The following is a 25,393-nucleotide window of genomic DNA, read 5'->3' as shown; positions in this document are numbered from 1 at the left end:
GAGGCTTGCATAACAGCTCTGAATCAATGCATATAAGAGCGGAGAGGCAAAGGCAGGCAGCATAGCCACAGTATAAACACCCACACCTTTTAAAAATAGTCTGATACCCGGACTGTGGGGGGAATGGATGTGTTCGATCACAGTGGGAAGAAGCAGAATCAAACACACTTTCCTACAGCTTGTAACAATAAAAAAATCAACCTGTTACAACTGCAGCTGGTATAATAATGCCTGTTCTTGTTATTATTTCTGAATAAATGGCAGCATTAATGTTTGCTGAATTGCGGAATTACGTTGTTTTCGTATTTCTCCATCGACACCAGGACTTCACACTTCACTACTGAGTTTCCACTACTCCAAGCCAATATCAGCCTAGCATGTGATCAAAGCTTATCATACCTTCCTAAAGGTCTCTCTCTTTTAATGTAGCCCTTTTGATCTGTGTGAATCAAAGTCTGCCACACAGTCAGATGCTTCTTTTTGGGTGGTGAAAGAGGAGACAGATCCTTTGCCCCCCACCCGCAAACTGTGTGTGAGTGTTGAATGAGAGATGAGTTTGCAGGGAGTTTAAAGGGGTCATATGGATCCACAGAGTGAGTGTGGACAACAAACAAAACTTTTGAATTTATAAGGGTCAGCCCACCTTGGCTGACTCAAAGTTTTCCTCTCAGATGTTAAACTGTGGGGAAATACTCTTTGGTATCAAATCTGTAGTTTATTTTTAGACATCCAGAAAACAAATCCATAGTCATAAAAACACACATATTACATCGTTCAAAACTTTGGCCAGTTTTAACGGGAGTGTCATATTTCAGTGTAATTGTCCATCAGGGATTTTGTGCCATCATTTCAAAAAGTGGACATTTACAGCAATTAAGAGGATTATGGGAATTTATATTAACTGCATTTACCTCTATAACTATTAAACATCCTGGTTTGTCAGAAGCAGACACGCATGCAAAAATGTCCAATGCTATTTTTAGAATGACATTTTAAATGAATTTTCAGGGAAATTTTCTGAAATATTCCCTCCTGATGGTCTCTTTGCCTGTTAATTTGAATCAGTTTCATATCTGAGTTGATATTTAGAGGGTAAAAGCTTCTGTCTTTCATTCTTTACAAGTCCATGTATTGAGTCACATCAGGAAGTTATCAAAGCAGACACTGTAACACAACAATATTAAATCCTCATTCAAGAAATGAATTTAAAAATATTTGATGCTAAGATGAGATAATTTCAATTTTATTTTTTCCATTTTCACAGGTAAATCATGATCTTAAAGGCAGACATTTGGAAAAAATGTGCAGTTAGCTGGGTTTTTTTTAAACCAAGCAGGCTAGTTGACATCTTCTCTTTCCTGTCTCCGTGCTAAGATTTGCTAAGTTTCTGCTTGCTATAGCTTCATATTTAACAGGAATATGAAAGTACAAAAACTGTGAGTGACTGTCATCAAAGCTCCTGCTATTGTATAATGAAGTATAACACACTCTAATAATACACAATATAATCCAAAAGTTAAACTATTATGCTGTGTGCAGTACAAACTGGTGCAGTTGCCCACCAGCTTAAAGATGTTGCAGGGCTTTGAAGACCTTCGCGGTCCAAGGTTTGTCTTTCTGAATTTCTCTACATACCACATTATGTTCTGGTATGCAACGTTAGACTTTCAAGCTGGTATCTGTTTTCATCAAAGTGCCTATCATATTTTTCTGGTGATAAGAGGTCAGTAAACAAAGCACTTCTGCTTCACTTTGATTGATGGCTTGAAAATTTGAGTCTGCCGGCTCACTTATCTTACAGTAACCCTGGGTAATGACTTGCATCAGTTACCAAGAAACTCAACAACATAGGAGCAAACCTTGGCTGAACTGTGGTGTTAATACTGCAGTCTCATTAACAATTATGAGAAACAGATCCTGATAAAACCTGGTTGCAGGTGGGAAGAGTTAATATTGCTACTATTAATTTTTGTTTAATTGTTGTAGGACTGTAAAAGGTTTCAAAGTGGGGTTTTTTTTTTGAGGGGTTGTATGATGAAGAGGAGGTAACTGTGTATTTTGTGTATGTGTGGCTTTCATCTCCTCTGTGAGTTTGATCCAGAATGACCGAATGACCTTTGGGCTTATGAAATGCTTGAAAACCCAGCAGCTCCAGGGATTTCACTCAAAGTGATAAGGCGTGTTTTGTTTATTCCGATATAACTCTCCAGGCTGGGTGAATACGTCATCATTGGCGGAAACAGAGGCAAGCTGTCCAAGTCTGTCTGTCCATGTGGTGTTGAGTTTGAGAGCTGAGAGTGTGAGCCAAAGCTTTCTGAGCTCACTCATCACAATGAAAAATCTGCGAGTCATTGTGCCTAAGTGCAGAGCAATCTGTTAGACTAAATGTGTCTGGGCTGTATGCAAATCAAATTTGTAAATGAAAGTTGGACCTCGGCAACAATGGGAAAGTCTCCTGCATTTCTTGCTGTGGTGACACAGGACTCAAAGTCGTATCTTGTAGTTCACCTGTTCTTCTTACTTTTCACCTCCTCCCTTAAAACCTGACAGGAAAAACCTGCTGCGGGGGTTTGTGGCAGGTATTAAGTCTCCCACAAGCTTTCTCATACAAAGTAAGCACCAGCCACCTGCCGGACCGCTTTCAAAACAGAGAAACCATCCAAATTACAGTCCTCAGCACACTGGCTCTCCCCTGACAGACACTTCTTGTTTATGTTTCTGCATCAGGCTGAGCTTTATAGAGGGCACACAGTGCAAATGAAGATACGACTTCAGTGTCAATGCCTCTGGGGATTAGCAGCGAATCCATTATAGAATTAACCTAAGTACTTGTGTGGCATTTAAGATTGAAGCTGACAGAGGTCTTTGAATAATTATGTTGAAATTCATCCAAAAAAAGTAAAGTGAATTAGTTACAGCAAGAGCATAAATCTATCATCTGTAGCCCTTGTATGTGTGGTCAAGGATTATGGAGCATTTCTTGTTTTTTTCTCCAAAATGATATTTGAGTGTTTATAAGAGCATAAAACTGTCAACTAGCACAGGAGTCTGCATCATTAACAACACTTTTATTAGAATTAATTAATACAGCTTTTTAAAAAGAGAATCAACAAGTACTGTTGCTTTTGTTTGTCTTATGCTAAAGTAAGGTACAAGTCTGGGGCTTTTAAGCTGTCAAAGAATTTTCATCCTGCTTGGAGAAAATGTATTTCTTCTGACTTTCATGCAAGAAAATGAATTTAATTGAAGACCTATTGGATATTATGAGGAGTACTCCTATTCTTCCCCTAAATTAAAAACATAAAGAGCAAGAAGCTAGCTTGCTAAGTATAAGGGATAGAAGAAGGGAAATTGAACCCCCATCAATTTGAAAGCTCACAAGTTAGAGCATCTTACCCTAAAGTTGTGCAAAGATCATTAAGAACACTGAACTGTGGTTTCACCAAAGATAAGGTGAGGTTGCAAGGCGATCATGAACTATTAGTCTCAGAAGTTGAGTCCTCGTCTTTCTTGAACTCCAAAGAGAAAATCCATCTAGCACATCAGTAATAAATGCCAGGTAGACCATGAATTACACAGCAGATAAAACCTTGTATCAAATCAGGTTGTTGTAAACGTACAACAAATGATCTCTAGGAATTTGTTACGGCAAGACCTTGTTGTGCTGTGTTTATTCAGTTCATTGGTACATGAACGGTTTTAACATGATTGATAATCAAAGTTTTAAAAAAAGTGAAATACAAAATGATTTAAAATCAAGTTCATTTATTATTCACTGTTTGCTTTATTCATTCACAATCCTAGTTAGAGGAGCATGCTGGTTGTGTGAGGTTGGATGGGCTGAGAGCTCCTGACTGCACGTCATTGCAGTGGATTTAATCTTGCTACACCTGGTAAGGAAGAACACCTAAGGACTACTTTGGTGAAAACTACTTGGCTTAGATGATCTCTGTAGCCAAAATAAACAAACTGAAAACTTCCAGGTACAATCAAACTACAGCGGCATAAAATTGAATCTAAACTGGACAAACTTGTACAACTCAATTCTGCTTCCAACACAGTTGCTCAGAGAGTAGATGTGTCTCAATGTAACAATGGGTAGCCTGTTGGGTGATATGCATGATCAGGAAGTGAAGTTACTAGAACTATTTTTTTACTCAGAATTTGGCTTTGTGTTTCTCCATTTATTTGCTAACTCTTACCCAAAGTAATGTGTACACAACAACATCAACCCCTTTTTTATTCCTACTTCAGGGATATTTTTCAGTCTAAACCAAGCCTCCAATTATTGTTACTGACTCCCTGACAAATTGTCGTCTAAAATCTATCTAAACCAGTTGACTCCTGATCAGCTAATAATGTCAGAGAAGTGGAAACACCACATGAGGACGGGTGTGGCCAACTAGTTTAGCACATAGCAGAATCCTAATTGTGTCAAGACTTGCACAATTGACTCATGCAACACTATCAAAGTCACTCACTGAGGGTAGCTGTTTACTGTCATTAAGTAATTGAAGGTTTCTGCTCTTTTTTTTGCTTAAACCTCATTCTGTGAGTACTTTTTTTTTGTTAATCAGTTGGTAGAATAAATAAATCATAGAATAGAATATGATTGACGGCTCTGATCATTTGCAGAGTAAAACGCATGGCTGAGCTTATGAAGACTTGAGGTGTAGCTGACTGTAGTTTTCAGAAGTCAGGCTTAACCACCTTTATTGTTATCTTGTTCACTGGGGCGGAGAGTGATATCAGCCTGGACCCCCCCATTACTCCCATGTAAACTCGACTTGCTTACAGAGCAACTCATGCTGTCTCACCAATTTTGAGAGCTCTCAGATTGCTGTGCCCTTGTAATAAAACACATCCTCCTGAGGGAAGCCACGACCCTGACCCCTGAAATCCAGTTGGAAAAAAAAACCCACAACTCAAAAATTATTGCATCAAGGGGCTGAATCATGACAGCACATTCGGAGGATGTTGCATAAACACAGCGCACAGCAACAAATGCTTGAGTTGAAGCATTACTGTTTGAGATTTTTGTTTTTATACCAGAAATTTACACAAGGAGAAATACTAGTTGAAAAAAAAGGGTTTTCATAATTTAAAGAGATTTTCAGAGCAACTCTCCAGATGTGGATTGGATGAGACATTTACAGCTGTAGGGGAAAAGCAGAATAGCTGAGCGCTCGTGATGAGTTGCAGCTGGGATCTTGACACGTCTTTAGATATTCAGTCTATAATCGTTGGCTTAAAGCAGCATTATAGCTCCTTGGCAATGTCATCAGGAGGACACCCCCACACCGTACATGTATGTGCTAGCTCAAATGATGGTGATTTTTTATAGAGTAACCAGTTAGCAAGATGTACTTTTATAGATATAAGGTCTTAAAAATGAAGCACTGTGATGTTTTACGTATATACCTCCAGAGACTTATGTAAATTAAATAAACACCATTCAGCATGGTTCATGTTCTTTTGTAAACACCGGTTAGGTTAAACAGACGAATTAAAGATACATGAATCTTTTCAGCTGCCTCTTCTGCTCCTTTGAAGGGTAATCCCATAATGCAGTGTGTTTCATGACTCAGTTGTTTATCCTGTGAAAGTCTGTTTACTGAAGTGTTACTGTGGGAGCCTTCGGATGTAATCTTGCCTTGGCATGAGGACTTGATATGGAGCTGCTCAGATGTCTGTTGCTGGATTAGTATCTGTGTAGGGTTTGAAGGACTGGACTGGTTGGCCTCTTTAGACCAGCAGATAACAGCATTGTGAGGCGCTTGCTACATCTTCAGCTGACACGTGATGCCCAGTCACCGTCTCTTGGTCCAGTGGGTGGTGAAGAGAGAGTAATAGAGCATTCGAATGTGCATCTGCAGGGAAGGAAGCTCCCTGCCCATTCAGGATCTGCAATTATACAGAGCCTGGTGATTAGTTTGAGGGCACAGTTCACTTCTTCCCTCTCTGGCTGCGAGCTGCCGGTCGATGATTAATGCTTTGTGATTAAGCTCAAGTAGATTCTTCTCAACAGCAGGAGATGTTAAGCACCCTGCGCTCATTGGCTTCTGTTGCAGCTGTTAACAAAATTCACAAGCCAGTTTATTTTAGTGAGCAAATTATATGCCACTGACAATCAATCATTTACGATGCTGCTCTTTTGACTCAGCATTTAACACAAACTATTAAACGAATCTGAAGTACTGCAGTCGTGCTAAATAAGGTGTTCTTGCAGTTTCGCTCTGTCTCTATTTAAAGGTTGTATTTAGGTAATTTGATTAAGTGTAGACAGCAAGGCAAATATTTCCTTCAGCACTTTATTTGAAACTGTATTAAAAATGCCTAATCATTTGAACTTCACAGGCCAATCTACAGTCGTAAGCTAGCTTTACTTGCAACAGTGAAAGCTACCTTCTAACAAGTGTGTGCTAAAAGGCTCAGAGTCACAGAGATGAAATGCTAACATACATTTACCTGTTGACCTAAGTTCTTAAGTTAAATTTGTTAGCAGTATCTACAAGCTAGCATTTACTTTTTCATAGCAGTGCAGCATGCTAACGTTGCTCACAAATGTCAATATTCTTTCAGCTACATTGCTAGACTGGGTTAAAAAAGCACAAGTTTGTTATTCAGCCGTTTCATGTTGCCAGAGCAGTGGGTCTGGGTCAAACATTTTTACCTTTTAATAAGAAACTAAAGATGTTTTACCGTTCCCTTTAAGTGAATAAAAGAATAGACCCAGCCTTTTCTACACCACCAGGTTTTTACCTTTTTGCAGCCTTTAACTGAAATATATGCATCCAAAAGAAAAGAATATTAAAGAAGATGAGGGTCATCAAAAGCCACAGGGGGAGTGTATTTCTGGTTGACCCACATGCTTTTCAGACAGCCAGACCCAAGGGGTCAACTCTGACAAACCTGAAGTGACATCGTGGATGTCCTCAGGAACTGTCTCTCTCCAGAAATACCTTCAACATACACCCTCATGCAAACAGCGTTTCACAAGGACAAATGTACATTGCATCTGAAAAGTATTCACAGTGCTTCACTTTGTCCTCAATTTGTTATGTTACATCATCATTCCAAAAAGGAATAAATATATTTTTTCCTCAAAAATTCTACACACAACACCCCACAATAACAACGTGAAAAATGTGTTTTTTGCAAATTTTTTCAAAATAAAAATCCAAGATATGACATGTACTATTCACAGCTTTTGCCACAGAGCTGAAAACTAAGCTGTGGCAAAGGTGCATCCTGTTTCCACTGATCATCCATGAAATGTTCCTACAGATTCATTGGGGTCCCCCTGTAGTAGATTCAGTTGATCGGACACGATTTGGAAAGGCACACATCTGTCTATGTAGGGTTGACTGGCTGGATGGAAACCATTCCCTACTAAAATGACCATGATAAAGAAAATTCTCCGGCCTAATGAGACAAGGATTGAACTCTTCGGCGTGAATGCCAGGCACCATGTTTGGAGAAAACCAGGCACTGCTCATCACCTGGCCAATACCATCCCTACAGTGAAGCATGGGGCATCACGCTGTCCAGAAGCAGGAACTGGGAGACTAGTCAGGATTGGGGAAAAGATGAATACAGCAATATGCAGAGATATCCTGATGACAACCTGCTCCAGAGAGCTTTTGAACTCAGACTGGTGGTTGATCTTTCTGCAACACAACAACCCTGAGCACACAGTCAAGATATCAAAGGAGTGGCTTCAGGACAACTCTGTGAAGGTCCTTGAGATGAGTTTTTTCAAGTTGTCATCATGGGGGTGTGTTGAATTTTGAGCGTAAAAACTGAATTTATTCCATTTTGGATTGAGGCTGTAATATAACAGTGCTATGGGCACTTTCTGGATGCACTGTAGTTATGCAGCTAACGTTGTCCTCTTCATGACACAGTGAGCTCTGTAACTTCTGCCAGGAGGACACACAACACCACAGAGCACCAGATGGCTATCAAGAGGCCACTAGATGTAAAATGTCAAAGTCAACTGTGCTAAGAGGTGTAAAGAGCCATAAAAAGATGAGTATGTACTTGTACTATGGTCATTTCTTGGCCTCATATTATCCCTTCAATGGCTTTGTAGTAGACTTGCATGATGTACGGCATGTTTTTCAGACTCCTCATTTCAGCCTCTGTCTCCCCAGCATCCGTGTCTCCTTCACTGACGTGTAGCAAAGTTGTGTTTACCTTTTTTCTTACTTGTTGGTTCGACATGGACAAATACAGGAAACATTTCTACATAAAGTATACAAAGAAGAAGCCATATGTTTAGGCATCCAGCCATGGATAATTTGCAACTCGTGTCCCTGGTTAGGCGTCTAAAATAAAAACAGAAGTTACAGAGTGTTGAGTTTAACACATGACAACATTAAATATATACATTTGGATCAGATCAACCTGCAATTTCTTCACTCCAACAAATTTTCTATCGAGTTTTATTTACTGAAATATCAGCAGGTTTTGCAATCCTGATTGAGCAGGTACTCTTCAGAGTATCAAGCTAGCAACAGGGTATAATACGCTGCATATATTTCTGAATTCACAGTTAAGCCCAAACAGTGATTGCCACAGTAGATAGTAACAGCACTGACTGTCAGACACAACAGACTTAAATACTGGATGACATAACCTTCCCTAAAGGCATGCAAAAATTTGATAGACATTGATATTGATGAGCCTCTGCTGCTACATGTTTGAGATATAAGGATACAAGCCAGCTGCAAATGGGCAGTGACTTATATTTAAAATTTGAATTTAATTTCTGAATTCAATCTGAATTTAAGTATTCTTACATTCATAGATTGTTATACAGAGGGGAGCGTCTTGTGGTATAACTGTGAAGGCGCATGTGATTTAAGTGTAACAAATGCGGACAATTATTTGTTTAAAAACATATAATACCACATCCCAGTTCTCTCCCGGTATCTTCTATGTCAGCAATATCAGACTCTGTTATTTTTCTGCCGTCATATTCCTTTTACAGAGTGTGTGTGTGTGTGTGTGTGAGTGTGTGTGTGTTTCAAAATATCCTGACATTTAGAAGAATTTGCTCAGACCCATGTGCCACCCCTAATTAGCCTCACTGCAAAGATGCCGGTGGTGTTCGACTGCAGTGACACAGCCATCCGCAAAGCAACATCTACAAACTCCACAATCAGCACCACGTGGTTATTGGGTTTCTCCGTAGCCCTCACGATCTGAAATACATCACATCATGTTTGTTCTGCTCTCTGGATGTAATGAACGGCTGGGTGACTGAGCAGTTTTAGAGGCTCCAGCCAACCGAGGTAAACACAGCCGGTTGTACTCTGTAGTCATGTGACTGCAGTGATGGTCCAGGGAACCTACGTCAGCTTGCAGCATTGCACTTGGCTTCCTGCCCTCCTGGCTGGAACACTCAAACACACACACAGACACACAGACACAGGCACACACTACAAACTTTGTTATATCATCCACCCACCTCTGCCCCGCCTCCACTGTTGTGCATGATAGTGATTGGACTTGGACCTGGAAGAACATATGCTCTGACAATAGGGGATTTGTTTTTTCTCGTTTGTTTATCCTGAAACAGTTAAAGCTGTCGTCTGAAACAGATCCTCTGGCACTTTCACACTGTGATAGTAGGCCACTGGTGTTGCCACATTGCTGGTGAATCTTTTCTTACAGCGAAGACAATACGTCCTCTTGTTAAGGGTCTCTCCCAGGTCTAACACTCCTACAATAAAAGCTGTGCCTTGCTGTGAGCGTGACTAAGCACTGACTGATGCAGTCCTGGTAATCGGTACTTGACGGGTGAGGCAGAGACTCACTGTACTTTCTTTATCAGCTGGATCCAGACAGGAAATCCAACATCTTCTGCATTATAACAGGAGCTCAAACTCACATCATGTATTCACTAGCAGCCTTTGGTCAAACATATGCTGTAGTTTTTTTGCCAGCATCTTCAGGCGATATTCATCTGAGCGCACAAATCCACTGAGCTGCCTGGAGGAAAATCTGTCTTGCTTTGCCATTCATTCAATACACAAGCATGACCGTAGCAACTGCTGCTTTCCAGACTTTATATACACATTACGGCACCTTATAAGAGAGTGTTTGCTCATTTAGGAAACAGTGAAAGTTTTTGTCAGTAGTTCGTTTTCTTGACCCAATCACAGAATTTGCCAGAAGGAATATTTCTGTTTCTGCAAAGTGTATAGGCTTTGCAGAAACAGGAAAGATGTACATATACCAAATTTGCTTTTCAAGTTTATATTCCATTATTGCTGCCCAGTAGGCTCAGAACAGCAAATGCATCTTACACTTATTACCTTCGCCATGGAGTTTATGTTTTTGGGAGAGTTTGTCTGTGTGTTTGTTTGTTTGTTTGTCTGTGAACATAACTTAAAAAGTAACAACAGATCTTGTTGAAATTTTCAGGAAATATTCAAAATGGGATAAGGAAGAAGTGATTGAATTTCAGAGGTGATCCGGATCACCGTCTGGATCCAGGATTTTTTTAAAGGATTCTTTATCATTGTGAGATAAGGCTGTTTTCACCATTAGTGTATATAACGCCACAATAAATAGTCAGATTGCTTTGCAAAACAATACAAGACAAGGTCACAATAATTTCTGACAGAAGTAAAAGTACGATCCAGACCCTGGCAATATTCTGGATACTAAGATCTGAAATATGAAATATGTACTTGGTCATCATAATCCTCAACACTTTCAGGAAAGAAATTATCGTACAAACCTGAAACTAACACCAAATTGTAGCAGACAGTCTGCTGAAAGGGAGTATAACATTAACGTGGGACTATAGTGTTGGTGACAATCATAATATGCTTGGTGGAGGTCTGGACTCTCTGAGTGCTTTTCTAGTTAAGTATGGCGCTACGGTAAAATGTGAATTTATTACAACAAATCATGGTAAATATTGAATATAAAAAAGCTCTTCTTTAATACTTAGCTATAAGTTTGAGATCTCAGTCTTAGGGCTAATATTTTACTACATTTTGATGCTGCTGATTTAGATGAAGTACGACCTAGCTGTCACCCCTCATCAGGCTCAATTGTGCTGACTTAGCAATGTAAAAAAATTATTGGTTTTGAGAAATGGCATTTTGCAAACACAGTTGTGGTGTGAAACATGCAGAAAAAGGGGTTGGATTTAATCAAAAATGTGGTATTTTCCTTGTAAACCCTCTTCAGTTGTTGTTTTTATTCTGTTTGTTTAATCACACCTTTAATCATTATTGTAACTCCTAATCTGAACGTTAATCAAGCAGGCTAGGCATATGTATGTTGCTCAATGTTAGCCATTAATTTAGGCTCATATTAATGCACAGATAGTATTACTTCAGGCCACACAGTAACCGACGGCCAATCATATGTGGATGGGTTTAGTCGTAAGCAGTTCATAAAAACATCAGACTGACATGCTGTTTTTCTAATCACGGTTGTATCTAAGGGGTTTTTGGTATCATAATTAGATCTAGATATCTGATTTGGTATTGGGAAAGAGACGATGCCATCTAGTTAAAATTCACAACATGCCTCAGTCACTTTGCATTTTTAATTGAAATGTATGTAATTTAATTTCCTAATTGACACAAGATCCATGAGCACAGTGGCTTAACTAACCATCTACATGAAAGGCTGCCTCACTGCTGTACAAAATCTTTTATGTCTTCCCCAAGTGTCTCCTCTCTTCCTCTTATGTAATATTTAGGACATTTGTTCTCCTCCTCCATCTCTCCCCCAGAGCTCGATCCAGATCACTTTTGACAGCAGTCTCCAGCTAACTGCTGCTACTGCCATTGATAGTGTGACGTGCACTGACCAATCAGCACACAGAATGGTGAGTAATCTTTGTGGTTGATGTTCATTAACACATGCAGGGATTAAAATCTGAAGCAGACATATTAAGTCACTCACCCAGTAAATTTTAATTGGGGCAAGACGTTATGAAAACATTCATGGCCTAAAATTTTGTGCAAAATTAGGTGAGCTGCTTGAAGACACATTTTACAAAATAAAAGAAAGAAATTTGAGTTTTTCTGTGGCTTCAAACACATTTTCTCGATTCAATATTTTGTTTTAATTTTTTTTCACAGGTGTTACACTGTAAATGTTGGGTGGACACACTGACATTCCCTGTGACCGTCACCCAGCAGTCACCCGCCGCTGTTTCCATGGACACGTATCAGATCACCATTGCACCCATGGTGGCGAAGGTACAAAAGCGCACCACCTGGATTTTTGCAATTTGCACATTTGAGGGAAGGCCTCTAAAACAAATGAGCAAAATTTGCATTGTTATTCAAATGCGTTAAAACAAATCCCAAGTGACCTAGTCGACTGTATTGATCAGTGCATGATGAATCAAGTATATTTGAGGATGAGTTGGTGATGATCAACAGCCTTTGTGTGTGTGGGGAGGTTATAGTTTCACCAATACACAGTTGTCTGCAGGCTTTCCTGTATGGCTTGAACTACAGTGCTCTGTTTGTGCTGTGCTGTTCTGTCCATAGGATGAGCCAGTTAAATGAGTTTGATTACTAATGATGAGATAATGCTGCATACTAAATTGTACCATTTTGCTCCTGTAATAAGATGAATCCTCATCCCTGTTCACTCGTCCAGCCTGCCTCTGTGTTATCTGTGTCTTCTAATCCTGCTTCCGTTTGTCTGCCTCTGTTAGGTGGTGGTGTTTCTGGAGGAGATGGCGGATGAGGGTCTGCTAATGTCCTGGACTCTTTCCAAGCAACCTTCATTTACTCTGACTGTGTCTCCATGCAAGCTGCAAAGACAGGTGAGAACATCTGACACCGATACCACAAATATGATATGTCTGCCTCATGCAGATACAGACAGACGGTGTCATGTTGGCGAACAGCTCAGAAACTGTTCAAATTTAAAAACCAAAGAGATTGAGCACAAAAAAAGAAAATCTCATTATTCAAATTATTTATGGGCCTGACCTCATAAATCTCAGTCAACTCGTCATGCTTTGCATGTGAGTCACTCTCTGCCTCGTTACACTCCTTGTCTTGTGAGTCATGAAGGAAATGCCGCTCTAAATATGGTTGCATAAATGTGCCTGCTATGTTATTCTTTTTGTCAGAGACAGCAACAAAGTTAGGAAAAGAGAAGATGTTTCACTACTTAAGACAGCTCTTGGGGATAACCACTGTGTGATAACAAAAACATAGTAAATTTTCTGTTTTGATGTCAGGCTAATTAAAGTATGAAATATTCCGAGTTTGGTCGCCCTCGAGGTGCAGCACTTAAAAAAGAAAGAGAGATTAAAGCAGCAATACATTAATTTCTATTTGTTCTGCTTTGATATCATTATAATGATGATGACATGTCACATGAGACAAAAAAAGATTTGAGTCAAATAATTTAGTCTGCTTGACTCCCTTGTGTATGCATGGCAGCACCTGTGTCTGATCCTCTGATCGCACTTGAAGCTCTTACTGGTGTTGCTTCTCAAGTGGATCCTTGCTTTTGTTGTACTCTGTCACTTCAGACAGAAGCGTCAGCTAAATGAAATTGGAACACTGAATAACTCATCAATGAGTAACAAGTTGCTTCTTGTTTTTCTCAGAGCCCAGAGGGTGATGCAGACCTGGACACCATTAAGGGACTAATAGAGGACACTCTGTTCAGCACTCAGCCAGCAATGGTCCTAAACCTCAAGACTTGTGTGTCCACTCCTTTGGTGAGGAATATTTGGGTTTTAATACTTTGCAACTTAAAACAAGCTTACTGAGACACAAACAATAGGCTATAATCTGAGATGATGCATTTCTTTAAAGAAGGCCACATATTATGGGTGAAGCAGCCGCAAGGGATGGACAACATACAGAGCACACTTTCCTTTCTCAGGCTATGTTGACAGTTTAGTTAGCAACTTGGAAAGCGATCGTGTTTTCAGGATCAAAAGGAAGGTGAAATTTACTCCTTGTGATATATCTGCATAAAAAAAACACAGAAATGTTTTTTAGGGATGCACGATATTATCGGCACAATATCGGTATCGGCTGATAAAAGCTTAAAAACATGTTTATCGGTATCAGCAGATATTAAAATTTCTGCCGATATGCACAGCCGATAATGTGTTATTTAGTTAGGATTATTATTATTTTCCATCTGAAAAATAAGCTCCTTAAATAAAATGTAGCACTTCATTTATTTGCACTGCAGAGCTCTGTGTCTGTCACCAGGTTGTTACAGTAGCTCTAAAATAATCAAATGCAACTTGGTTATGTTTAAAAGTGCATTGTACATTTAAAGTTCACATGATCTAAAGAAATTATTTTTCTGTATTTCAATACTGAATGTCTTGAGTTTGAAAAATAATACATTTCTTATTTATGGTAAAATCAAATGTTTTTTGTCTTGTTGTATGTGTGTTTCTGAAACAAATAAGACGATCACAATAAGAGTAACATATAAATGCCAGTACAGGATAGACTAAGCTTTCTTTACAGTGAAAAAAACAAACAAACTTGTGATTATCGGTATCGGTATCGGTATCGGTATCGGTATCGGTATCGGTATCGGCCAAAAGGGGTTTCGATATATCGGCATATCCAATATCGGCAAAAATCCAATATCGTGCATCCCTAATGTTTTTTGTTCATTACAACCCACTGAGCAGTGCCCTCTTATCTGTCTGTGGTGAGCCTCACTTTCACTGTAAATAGTGAGTTTCTTATTTCATATTTTGCAAATGATAGCTTAAATTAAATGATCTTCAGTTTGCCAAATTTAACAACATAATTCTCCTGATTTTTTCCTGCATACCCCAAGCAAACTGAGCTGATATGTGATATGCCAAGTCTACTCAGGGTTGCAAATATTTTACTAACAAAAGGCAGAACACTTCCCCAATAACATATTTTTACATTTGTTTGTAGAACTTGCATCTTACCATAAAGCAAGACATAAGCTACATTTTCAGACTTACTGGTGCATGTTTCACCCTGAGCTTCAGCTGATTTTGCTCTTGAACCCTCTTTCTACTCGCTCCCAGGCCCCCATGGACCATCTGTCTGTGGGATTAAACTCTGCACCCCAGAGCGTCTTGGTGAGACGACTACTGCTCCGGCAGCTTCGGGTGACCTTAAGTAAAGGTCAGACATTTTCCCTCAGTTAAATTATTTCCGCCCAGCTTCCTGCTGATTGCCTAGGTCTCACTGTGTCTCTGTGTGCAAGCAGGTCAGTGGTCCAGATCGGGGGAGCTCTGTTGTGTCCTGAAACTGGACCAGCCCTCCACTGAGAGGTCAACACGCTTCCTGTCTATGCCCAGCAACTCCAACACCCCGCTTGAATGGAGTGAAGAAATTTCTCTGTAAGACAGTGTCTAGGCGTCTGACCATTCTAGTAGAATTTAAGTAGCTTGTAGCTTTTGTAAAGTAAGGATTCCCCTATCCTCCACCTGCTTGGGGTATGTGTTTAGATAAATGACATTTGGTTGTTTTTGCAGAGTTGGGGTTTACACCTCTCTTTTTTTCTGTGTGTTGCAGAGAGTTGGGCCTAGAGACCAAAGAGCTGAGAGTCAGACTTCTGGAGCGAAATGGCAAAAGAGAACGTAAGGCACTGCGATAGAGCAATTTACTATTGGCTGCAGTTCAGAAACCTGATCAGCAGGAATGTTTAGGCAGCTTAAGCAGAATCACTGATGCCTTAAATGTACTGCTGGCAGACTGTAATGGACTTTGTTAGCATTTTGAAGATTTGGAAGATGAAAAAGAGCTGCAGAAATTGATTGCATTAATGCTATAATAAATATAACTTTTGTCTTTTAGAGTTCCTGCCTGGTCATGCCTCCATCACCTTTGACCTCCGCAGCAAAGCGCCCACAGGACAGCACACACTGTCCATCAGCCCCGGCCATGGTTTGGCTCCACACTCCACAGTCACAGCAGAGGTGAGTGAGTGAGGAGATGCAGCACTTTTCAGTAAAATGTTGGCAAAAAAAAATCTTTCAAAGCATTTTTCATGCTTTGAAGTGTGCCGTTACATCACAGTTTATTATCCAACGTGGAGCAGGCTGGACTGAAACAAAGATTCACAACAAAGGCAGGGGAGTGTTGTGTAACAGCAGTCCATTGTCATTCCAGTGACAGCTGTCTCTGCAGACTTGTTGCCTTTTATCTATGTAATTTACTTTTTTTTTTTATATATAATAATGCATTGCAGTAACATTTGCTATGTCTCTGAAGACTAATGTTTACATTGACACTACCTGTTGTGATATACACCTCCTGTTCCCAGCTTTACCTACACTGATAGATGATTATTATTTGCAGATCAGTGGCACTTTAACTAGAGCACACTTATTTCATTTACAAGTCTGACTCCTATGAATGTTTTATGTTAAAATAAAAGTCTAAAACCCTGCAGACAGAAATTATTGTACTTTGTTTTTTTGTCTCTTGCAGCTTCAGTACATTGAAACAGAGGAGCCTCGCTGTACCCTCAACGCACTTCCACTTCGTTCCTCCCTTACCCCAACCAAGAAAGTGGATGTTGACCGAACCATCATGCCAGATGGAACCATTGTCACCACTGTCACAACTGTCCAGTCTAGACTCAAACTGGATCACAGTCCAGGTTACTTTAACTGATTTAAGAATAACATTTGCTCATATAAGATTAAAAAATGATAGTGTCAGTTTATTTGCAGTGGCATAAAATAGCTGCGATGCTTTTCAGGTGATTCTCCTTTGCGCTCCCCATCCAAAGTGGAGGTGACAGAGAAGAAGCCCACCATCCTGACAGATGCCAAAGGCAGCCCCAACCCAAGCAGTGAGTCCAGACTGGAAGGGCAGACGTTGTTTTACATAACAGATGCAAAGTAGGATAAGCAGTGGGCTGCTGTGTAACGTGAGAGGAGAGGAATGCACTTTTCAGCACGCATCATGAAGCCTCTGTGCAGGTGCTCCTGGTGTAAAAACTCCAACAGAGTTTACAATAAGAACCCACCACCTGCTTATGTGAGACAAAAAAAAGGACGAAGGACAAAATCTGCTCCTGATAACAATATATGTCCTCCTAGATTTTTTAAAATAGTTTTCTTTTTAGTTTGATACAAAATATATGATGAACCACATGTTTGCAAACTGATGTGTTCCACTAACAGAAATCCACACAGAAAAGATGTGTTATTTTTAGAAATAGTGACATTTTATGAGTATAGTGCTGATTTAAATATTTGTGTTTTGTTGCTCAGAGAGCAGCCGCCTCTCTAATGGCCTGGATCCTGTTGCAGAAACAGCAATTCGGCAGCTGACAGAGAACGCCTCCAAAGCAGTTCGCAAAACACCAACAAAAAGGAGCACATTGATCATCTCGGGCGTGTCAAAGGTCAGAGAATATCCCTTCGTCAAACATAGAGGCCTCTTAGGTTAGTGGAAACACTGATAAATCAAAGTGTAATGAGCCATTCTTGTCTACTTTTTATACAAACGTAACCTTCAGGTCTCAATCGCTGTCATTCTTTTGATTTGAAAACATCTTTTTCAGTAGTTGAGAACTCATTAGAGGGATGCCTGTTTCTTGCACAGCGAAATGTACAAATATTTACTCTGCTTTTCAAACCTCAGTCCCAGTGACAGAAGCTATGACAAAAACCTACTTTTAAGAAATCAGTAATACAATGAGGAGGAGGAGGCTGGATGACCTTGAGCTAAATTTAGTTCGCAGGCACAGAACACATTATGGCAGGATGAGTCTTTTGACCTGATTTTGCCCTGAAAGCTTTTGCCATGTTTTACTGCACTACAGTGAACACACTTGAAATAAGACATAAAGTTTACAGGACAAGACTCTTTTAAAAGGGCATCATTTGATTCAGATTCTGTCACTCATTAGGTACCACTCTCAAACGATGACTGTGCATTATCCAGCGGCTATGCTGCAGCCATGGACGCAGCCATGCATGGCAACCACTATGGCGCCGGGCATCATCAAGATCCAGATGAAACCACACCTTCAGACGTGTCGGAGCGTCCATCTGTGGATGATGTGGAGTCAGATACTGGTTCAACTGGTGCCTTGGAAACTCGCAGCCTCAAGGACCATAAAGGTAGTTTGGTTGCTCTCTGTCGCTGTGATAGAGAAAAATAAGGGTTGGTCTCAAAAACATGCTTGAAATTTGTAAAAAAAAAAAAAAATGTTGGATGTTTTTTAAAATGTGTAGTTTGCATTTCTGTTGGTATCATAGTGTTTCATGTGACATTTCTACCACTTAAAAACAATTAGAGAATCAGTTCCATTAAATTATTAAGTGATATAACCATAAAAGCATGACAGGTAATAAATAATCCACTCTTCTAGAAGCAATGCACTGTACTGATGAAATAAGTTATTTGTTATGAAGTATCATCTCAAGGTATATTTAAGATAATTCATTTCTAAACTTGATTATATTTTGGTTTATTGAGCAAGTCAGTATGTCGTAGACATCCATGTTTTCTCTCTTATTTTAGGTCAGTTGGTTTCAAATCATTTTAAATGTAATTCTTACAGTGTATTAGACTGCTAAAACCGTATAAATAGTACTTTTTTTTTTTTGCAGTATCAGATTTTTATATGAGGAACACTGGCTACACAAATTGACATTCATCACTTTCACCAGCTTATCATGACTAAAAATTAAAACTTTAGGTAAAGCAGCATTTTAAAATAGGGATGGACTGATTATCAGGGCCAATATTTGGCATTTTGAGGCATATCGGCATCGGCTTTATTTTAATCCAACAGCCGATAAGAAACAAATTTAAAACTGTGTTGTTGCAGCTCTGATGCAGCCGCCCCGCTGTCTGCAGTCACTACTCAGTCCCCAGAACTGTCCCACCCACAATATCATCCGATTGGTTACAAGCAGAGCATGGCTTGGAAAACAGCCAATCAGCAATGCAGTTATTACAGTTATTGCAGTTATAGAAATTTTGGAAAACTTTATTTACTGTAGAAAAACTTAGCTATTTTTTTTTTCATGCTCTGAGCCTGGGAGCTGTTTAATAAACATATGCTTGAAAGTATTTGAATACAGTTAAGCGTTGGAGTTTGTATTATTCAAAATTTTGACACCAATATTTTCACTTTGACTGCAAACTAATATTGGCTTCAAATATCGGTTACCAGCCTCCTTGACTACAAATAATCGGTATTCATATCAGCCCTGAAAAATCCATATCGGTTTATCTCTATGTTAAAACTTTATGTGATTTCACTGTTCTCATAATAGAAGGGTGAACTAAGGATTAAAGTGCAAGATTTTTTAATATAGATAACCATGAAAACATTGAAACTCTTTGTTTGCATCTACAACCCCAGTCCTCCAAAATGGGGAAAGTGAAATGTTATTTCCCACATTCGCCTGCTACAGATTTTTCACGCATACTTCAGGCACTGAAACATCCCCATCCACCACCCACCACAAACAGTGCCCTTTTAACTCTGCACTGATAACTAGTTAGTTAGTTAGTCCCTTTCCTCCAAAAGTTTAATATGTGATCAGAATCTCAGGTCTGACACAGAGGAGTAACTAAAACACTGTAAAAAAAACAAAAACAATATACAACCCAACCTTAACTTTTTTTAACATTCCAATTAAAACAAAGAGCATCTTTTATAGCCTTACATTGTTAAGAGAGAATACTTGAGCATGGCCATTTATTGTTATTCTATTAATGTATTTAATCTGAAATTTATCACAATTTTTTCATTTACAATATATACAATAACAATCTCCAAAGCACTGCTGCCCTCTAGTGGTCTTTCTGTAACACAAACCCAACAGACCTGAGTGCCTTGATTGGCTCTTTACTGATTTTCCTGTGAAAATGAAAACTTGAAACTTGAAATAGGAGCTTAGCCTTAAACTCACTGCATGTTTCAACAACTTTTCAACACTGCATTCATAGATGTTTGAACATAAACAGATGTTTGATGACCCTGATTCGTTCTGTCTGTTTCTTGTAGTGAGCTTTTTGCAGAGTGGGACAAAGCTGTTGTTCCGAAGAAGACATCGAGAGAAGGAGTCTTGCCTCAGCCAATCACATGAAGACATCTCCAATATGGGCAATAACTTTACTGCTGCCACAACCAGCAGCCGTAAAAAGTCTGGCAGCTTCTCCAGGCGTCTCATCAAACGCTTTTCTTTCCGCTCATCAGGCAAATCGAAGGGCAAAGCCACAACGACCAATGGAGGAGCAAGCTCTTTGGATATCTGATTTATTTATTTATTTATTTTGGTCATTTTGACAGCAAGACTTCTGTTTTCACGGGATGAAAAAATGCAAGTGTCTCGTCTCTTACAGGGTGACACCCCAGGTGGGTCGACACCTAAAGCAGTGAAAGGAGGACACCTCTGGGAGGGCTTTCCTTGGGACAGAAATTGCACTCTCAGGACAGAAGTCATGTTTTAAATTATTGCTGAAGTTTAAAAAAGGGTAATGAAATCAATTTCTTCTGCTGTGATGAGGAGAAGTTAGTGGTTGCTATGAAATGTCTTGTCCACAGCTGGAACATAAATAACAGCAGGAGGGTTTTAAACTGATGCTGAAAATGCTCTGCATTATTTAATGTTATGAAACGCCAGTTTGATGCTACTGGCTGCACTTTGAACAGATTTTTTCATGTAAAATTTTGGGTTGTATAACAGTAATTTATTATGTGGTTCATATGAAATAGATACTATTTATTTCACCCTCCAAATTCAAGTTATCATTGTTGCATTGCACTGTAATATAGAAAAAATGCTGTTTTTATTCCATACAGATTTAATTTAAAGCCAAAAAAGCTTAATCTAGCTGTAATGATCATTCATGTTCATTCACCTTTGTACATTGGTTTGAAAATGTTGTTCAGTGTTGTATCTTATATAAGACAGGAAAAATTATATATTTACTGTAATTTTTATTTTATAAAAATACTGTGTGTGGAACATTATAATGCATTTAAGTTAACTCTTAAAACTTCAGCAATCAGGAATTTTATCTGATCAAGCAGGGCAATACCTTTTTCAATCTTGACTTCTTTATTTTAGTTAAAAGAAGAAAAAAAACAAATAATTACTTTTCTTGTGGCTTGTTTTGACTTCATTTAGTCTAAAAGTGCAACAGAAAAGTGCTCATACGGGCTTTCATTAATGCAATAAAAATCATTAGCTTGCAGCAAGATTGCATATATTAGGGGTAATGCCTTGCAGAGTTGTGAGCCTTCATTTGCAGAACAGGCTGAACTTATTATCATAAACTAAACAATGCAAAGCTTATTTTATATTTATATTATGGAGAATCATTAGGCTGTATTTCTTTTATATAAATATAAGTCTTACAATGTCATTAAGTCATGATATTGTGGAGGTGACTTTAATTTGATACCATGGATTAGACTTTACAAGTACCTGCAGTGACAAAAGAAATATGTCAAAATTCCTCAATGCCCTATTACAGGAAATGGGAATGTTTGATGCTTGGAGGAATTTGTACCCACTAGAGAGAGATTACACTCACTACTTTGGAGCCCACTTGGTCTTTTCTAGAATTGACTATTTTTTAGGAATACTATTGAAAGTTATAGGGTTGGGAAATGTAATATTGGAGCGGTACTTAAACAAAAGAAAACAAAACACAACATGGAGGATGAATGTTGGTATTACAAACAATAGGACAGTAGTATGACAAATAAGAGCAGAAATAAACAATTATATATAGAGAGGAGAATCACAATGGGGAGGTGGAACCCACCGTATTGTGGGAAGTTATAAGCAGTTTTGTGTGGTAAATTAATTGCCCTGTCCTCAGTCCAGAAGAGGGCAAGAAGAGCCAGATATGATCAGCAGTTGGGTACCCTGATGGTGTTGGAGGGACTACACAAAAAGTCTCAAGATCCAGAAATTTTACAACAAATCAAAAAAGTATGGGAGGAAATAGAGAACATTTTCAGAGATGAAACAGAAAATAAAGCTAGATTTTTAAAACAGAGATGTTGTGAATTGGGTCCAAAGGCCACTAAGAATTTTGCAAGACACTTATGTAAACAACAAGCAACAGACACAATTAATAAGATAAGAAATCCCAAGACACACCAACTACTTTTTAAACTAGGTGAAATGATGTGGTGATGTGTTTGAAGATTACTACAAAGAGTTATACACAATCCCTCTTAGCAGATTAAGATACTCATAAAAATTTCCTCAGCACACTTGATCAGGCATCTACAAGTGAAACTGAGAATAAAACTCTTAAACCCATCATGGAGAAAGGCAATCAACTCGCTCATGCCAAAACAGGGCAAGGACACCGAACAATGCAACAACTTCCGACCAATCTCTGTTCTCAATGTTTATTACAAAATATATATCCAATACTCTGCAAGAGATTTGACACCTCTTTGCTGGATTTAATTGATGAGAATCAAACTGGGTTTATTAAGGGGCGCCAAACCCAAGGTGATATCAGGAGAGCTGTGCATATTGTTAATCAAATACAAGATTTAAAAACAGTAAGAGGCTGCCTGAATCAGCCTTGACAGTGAAAAGGCCTTTGACAGTGTCCATTGGTATTTTGTATATATCCTGTACTGGAAAAATGTTGCCTAAATGAAAAATCAATTCAGATTCAAAATATATATGATTCAAAATATATTCCAAGGACCAACAGCTAGAATTAAAGTGAATGGACAATTATCAAAAAGGATAATAGAAAGAGACACAAGACAGGGATGTTGTCCCACACTTTTCGCCCTCTATACAGAACCTCTAGCACAACCCATCCAACTGAGCACTGACCTGGAGGGTTTGGGGATTGGAGGGGGGAAACATACAGTGGGCCTCTTTGCAGATGATTTGATTGTCTTTTTGGGACGCCAAAACAAATAGTTCCTTCTGCTGATTCAGTTACTATTCTGAATACAAAATAATTACTGTAAAAACTCAAGATCTTACAATTAATTTCAGCCCACCTCAGCACGTTAAAGACACGGCTTTAACTGGAATTGCTAAACCTTGAAATATCTCGGAGTAACAATAACCAAGAAACCTTATAAACTATATGATGCCAATTATAATGTGATTGACCAAAACATCCAAAAAGATATGCAGAGGTGGTCAACTTTTCCTTTAGACTTTAGCTATAGACTCAAGTGTGTTGATATAAATATTGTCCCAAGGTTATTGTACCTGTTTCAATCCCCACCAGTAATGATTCAGCAAAGCAAATTTGACTCTTGGAATAAAAACATATCCAGGTTCATCTGGAATGGCAAAAAAAACCCAGAATAAGATATACAACCCTGCAACTTCCAAAGAGTAAGAGGGGAATGTCCTTGCCAAATCTGCAAGAATACTTCTATGCAGCACAGCTGAGACCTCTAGCTTGTTGGTGTATACCTGTGTATGAATTGAGATGGAAAGATAAAGAGATGGAAGTTACTGATGGCCAAGCCCCAGCTGTGTTAGGTAAAATAGAACAGACAGAAGCCATAAAACAGGCGATGGATCGAAAAACACAAACACAGTTGCACAAAGTGTAAGAGCTTTTAAGAATTAAAAGCAAAATTTGGACTAGATGAAAAAAGAATTTAGATACTTACGAATATAAGATTAGTTCACTAAAGAAGTCAAAGTTGACACTAAAGCTGAATTTCATGGCATAATTAAAATCATAGTAGGGGCTCACCACCAGGGTAAATCTTGAGTCATTGCATCCTTTTATAAACCTTTAGAGGAAAAAAAGATAAACTCAACACCTGACATAAAAAACAATAAATGGGAATCGGTTGAATATTGTAATACCAGAAAATGATTGATGTAGAATGTATGTGACACAGTGCACCACCACTAGCTCACTGGTATGGAGAGAGTTTGGATGTAAAAATCTCATAACACCCCAGATGAAGAGTAAACAGCTACAAACACCCCAAAACACCCCAGCCATTCTGGAGGCTTTGTGGTGGCTCAGAGGCCAACCACACACGTTCTCTGGAACTGCTCTAAGATAAAACCCTTATCACTATAAATGATATAAAAGATTATCAGATTCCAAACAGTTGTTCTGGCATAGCTGGGAAACACTGAAGAGACTTTTCAAGGAAAAGACAGGTATCTTATTGATATTCTACCCACAGCCAACAAGCTATCACCAGTAACTGGTAAAAAGCAGAATCCCCAAAGAAAGAGCACTGGTTTGGAATAATTCAGGATATCTATATAATGGAAAAGCTGATATACCAAGATAAGCTCAGAGGTCATATCCACAACACCAACTGCAGAAAATGGACCACAAACAGGGAAAGTGAGAATAATAAGTAACGGAACTGTTTGGAAGTGACTGAAAGAAGGACTCACATACAAGAAATGTCCCTGGAAATGTTTGTATATGCCTATGTACTGTTCTGTTACTGTTTTCTAAAATGAAAATGAATAAAAATTAATAAATAATAATAATACAAGTCTTGCATGAGAAAAAAGCTTGAACAGCTCTTTAGATTCTAAAAAGGTGTTGGTTTGAGTGATGAAGTGGGGACATACTCAGGGCAGGCAGTGACGTTGAGACTAGCAACTTAAATTTTGGGTAAACCTGTGACTACAGCACACAGAACCTGTATGTAGGATTGTTATATTTTTGGACACATGTAATTCAGAAGAAAAGCTAGCTTTGATTTGGGCCTTAGAACGACTAAATGACTTGGATTCATTTATGAATTAATCGTATTTGTGCCTGCTAAGGGCTGACTATTACAAAGGGTTTACACAGATTGGGACCCTCAACAGGACTCTGATGGAAATGTTCACACTTTCAAATTGCTACAACTCGTTTAAAGTTAAAAAGAACAAAGCTTCATTGTCTGAAGGCATGTTACAGACTTCAGATGGCTTGAATGTGCAACAGAAAAACAGATGGGGGATTTAAGATTTAAAATTTGTTTTAATATTTGAAATGTTTAATTCATGGCAAATAATTAATTTTCAGAGCAACATTTCTTTGTAACATTACTCCTGGTTACTTTTGGACATTTCAACCGGACGTAACATTTTCTATCACCCTTATAGTCTGTTTTGTGGGGGAAGGGAAAGTAAAATGTGTCTGTGTAGAGTTGCTATGGTAACAAAGAACATAAATGCGTTTTAAAGCTGTGAAATTATCTTTTGCAATTCTAAAAGTAAGCTCTGCCCAGAAATGATTCTCATTTTAGGATTTCTTTAATCTTAAAGGCGACATTGCTCGATTTGGGTGATGCAAATTGTCTTAATGATAACTGAATACACAGATGTGACAATAAAGACGAAATAAACCTCCTTTTGTCTAAAAATCACTCACTATTCCTTTATCCAGATGTGTTTTACACATATATGGTTTAACCCATACTG

The 25,393-nt window shown here is 38.7% G+C and overlaps 1 protein-coding gene across 2 annotated transcripts in view; it reads left to right on the top strand.

Moving 5' to 3' along the window:
* The window catches only part of c2cd2l (c2cd2 like), a 28,123-nt gene extending 2,810 nt beyond the window's left edge, over positions 1-25,313 (top strand). The window contains exons 4-16 of one of the 2 annotated variants that reach the window (XM_074671852.1): positions 11,765-11,860; positions 12,117-12,236; positions 12,704-12,814; positions 13,613-13,726; positions 15,044-15,143; positions 15,229-15,361; positions 15,537-15,601; positions 15,819-15,940; positions 16,455-16,626; positions 16,729-16,821; positions 17,285-17,379; positions 17,887-18,100; positions 20,002-25,313. In XM_074671852.1, the coding sequence (XP_074527953.1) occupies positions 11,765-11,860; positions 12,117-12,236; positions 12,704-12,814; positions 13,613-13,726; positions 15,044-15,143; positions 15,229-15,361; positions 15,537-15,601; positions 15,819-15,940; positions 16,455-16,626; positions 16,729-16,821; positions 17,285-17,379; positions 17,887-18,100; positions 20,002-20,252 (1,686 nt within the window). In that variant the 3' untranslated portion in view covers positions 20,253-25,313. Of the gene's footprint in view, positions 1-11,764; positions 11,861-12,116; positions 12,237-12,703; positions 12,815-13,612; positions 13,727-15,043; positions 15,144-15,228; positions 15,362-15,536; positions 15,602-15,818; positions 15,941-16,454; positions 16,627-16,728; positions 16,822-17,245; positions 17,380-17,886; positions 18,101-20,001 lie in introns of both variants that reach the window. The other variant, XM_074671851.1, reaches the window with a different exon arrangement.
* The last annotated feature ends 80 nt before the right edge of the window (positions 25,314-25,393 follow it).

The sequence above is a fragment of the Halichoeres trimaculatus genome, unplaced genomic scaffold (assembly GCF_033239565.1).
Source record: "Halichoeres trimaculatus isolate MK-OKI-2021-1 unplaced genomic scaffold, fHalTri1.1 fHalTri1_scaffold_6, whole genome shotgun sequence".
Lineage (NCBI taxonomy): Eukaryota > Metazoa > Chordata > Actinopteri > Labriformes > Labridae > Halichoeres > Halichoeres trimaculatus.
The sequence above is the reverse complement of the archived record's forward strand: the minus strand, read 5'-3'. Positions and strand labels throughout refer to the sequence as shown.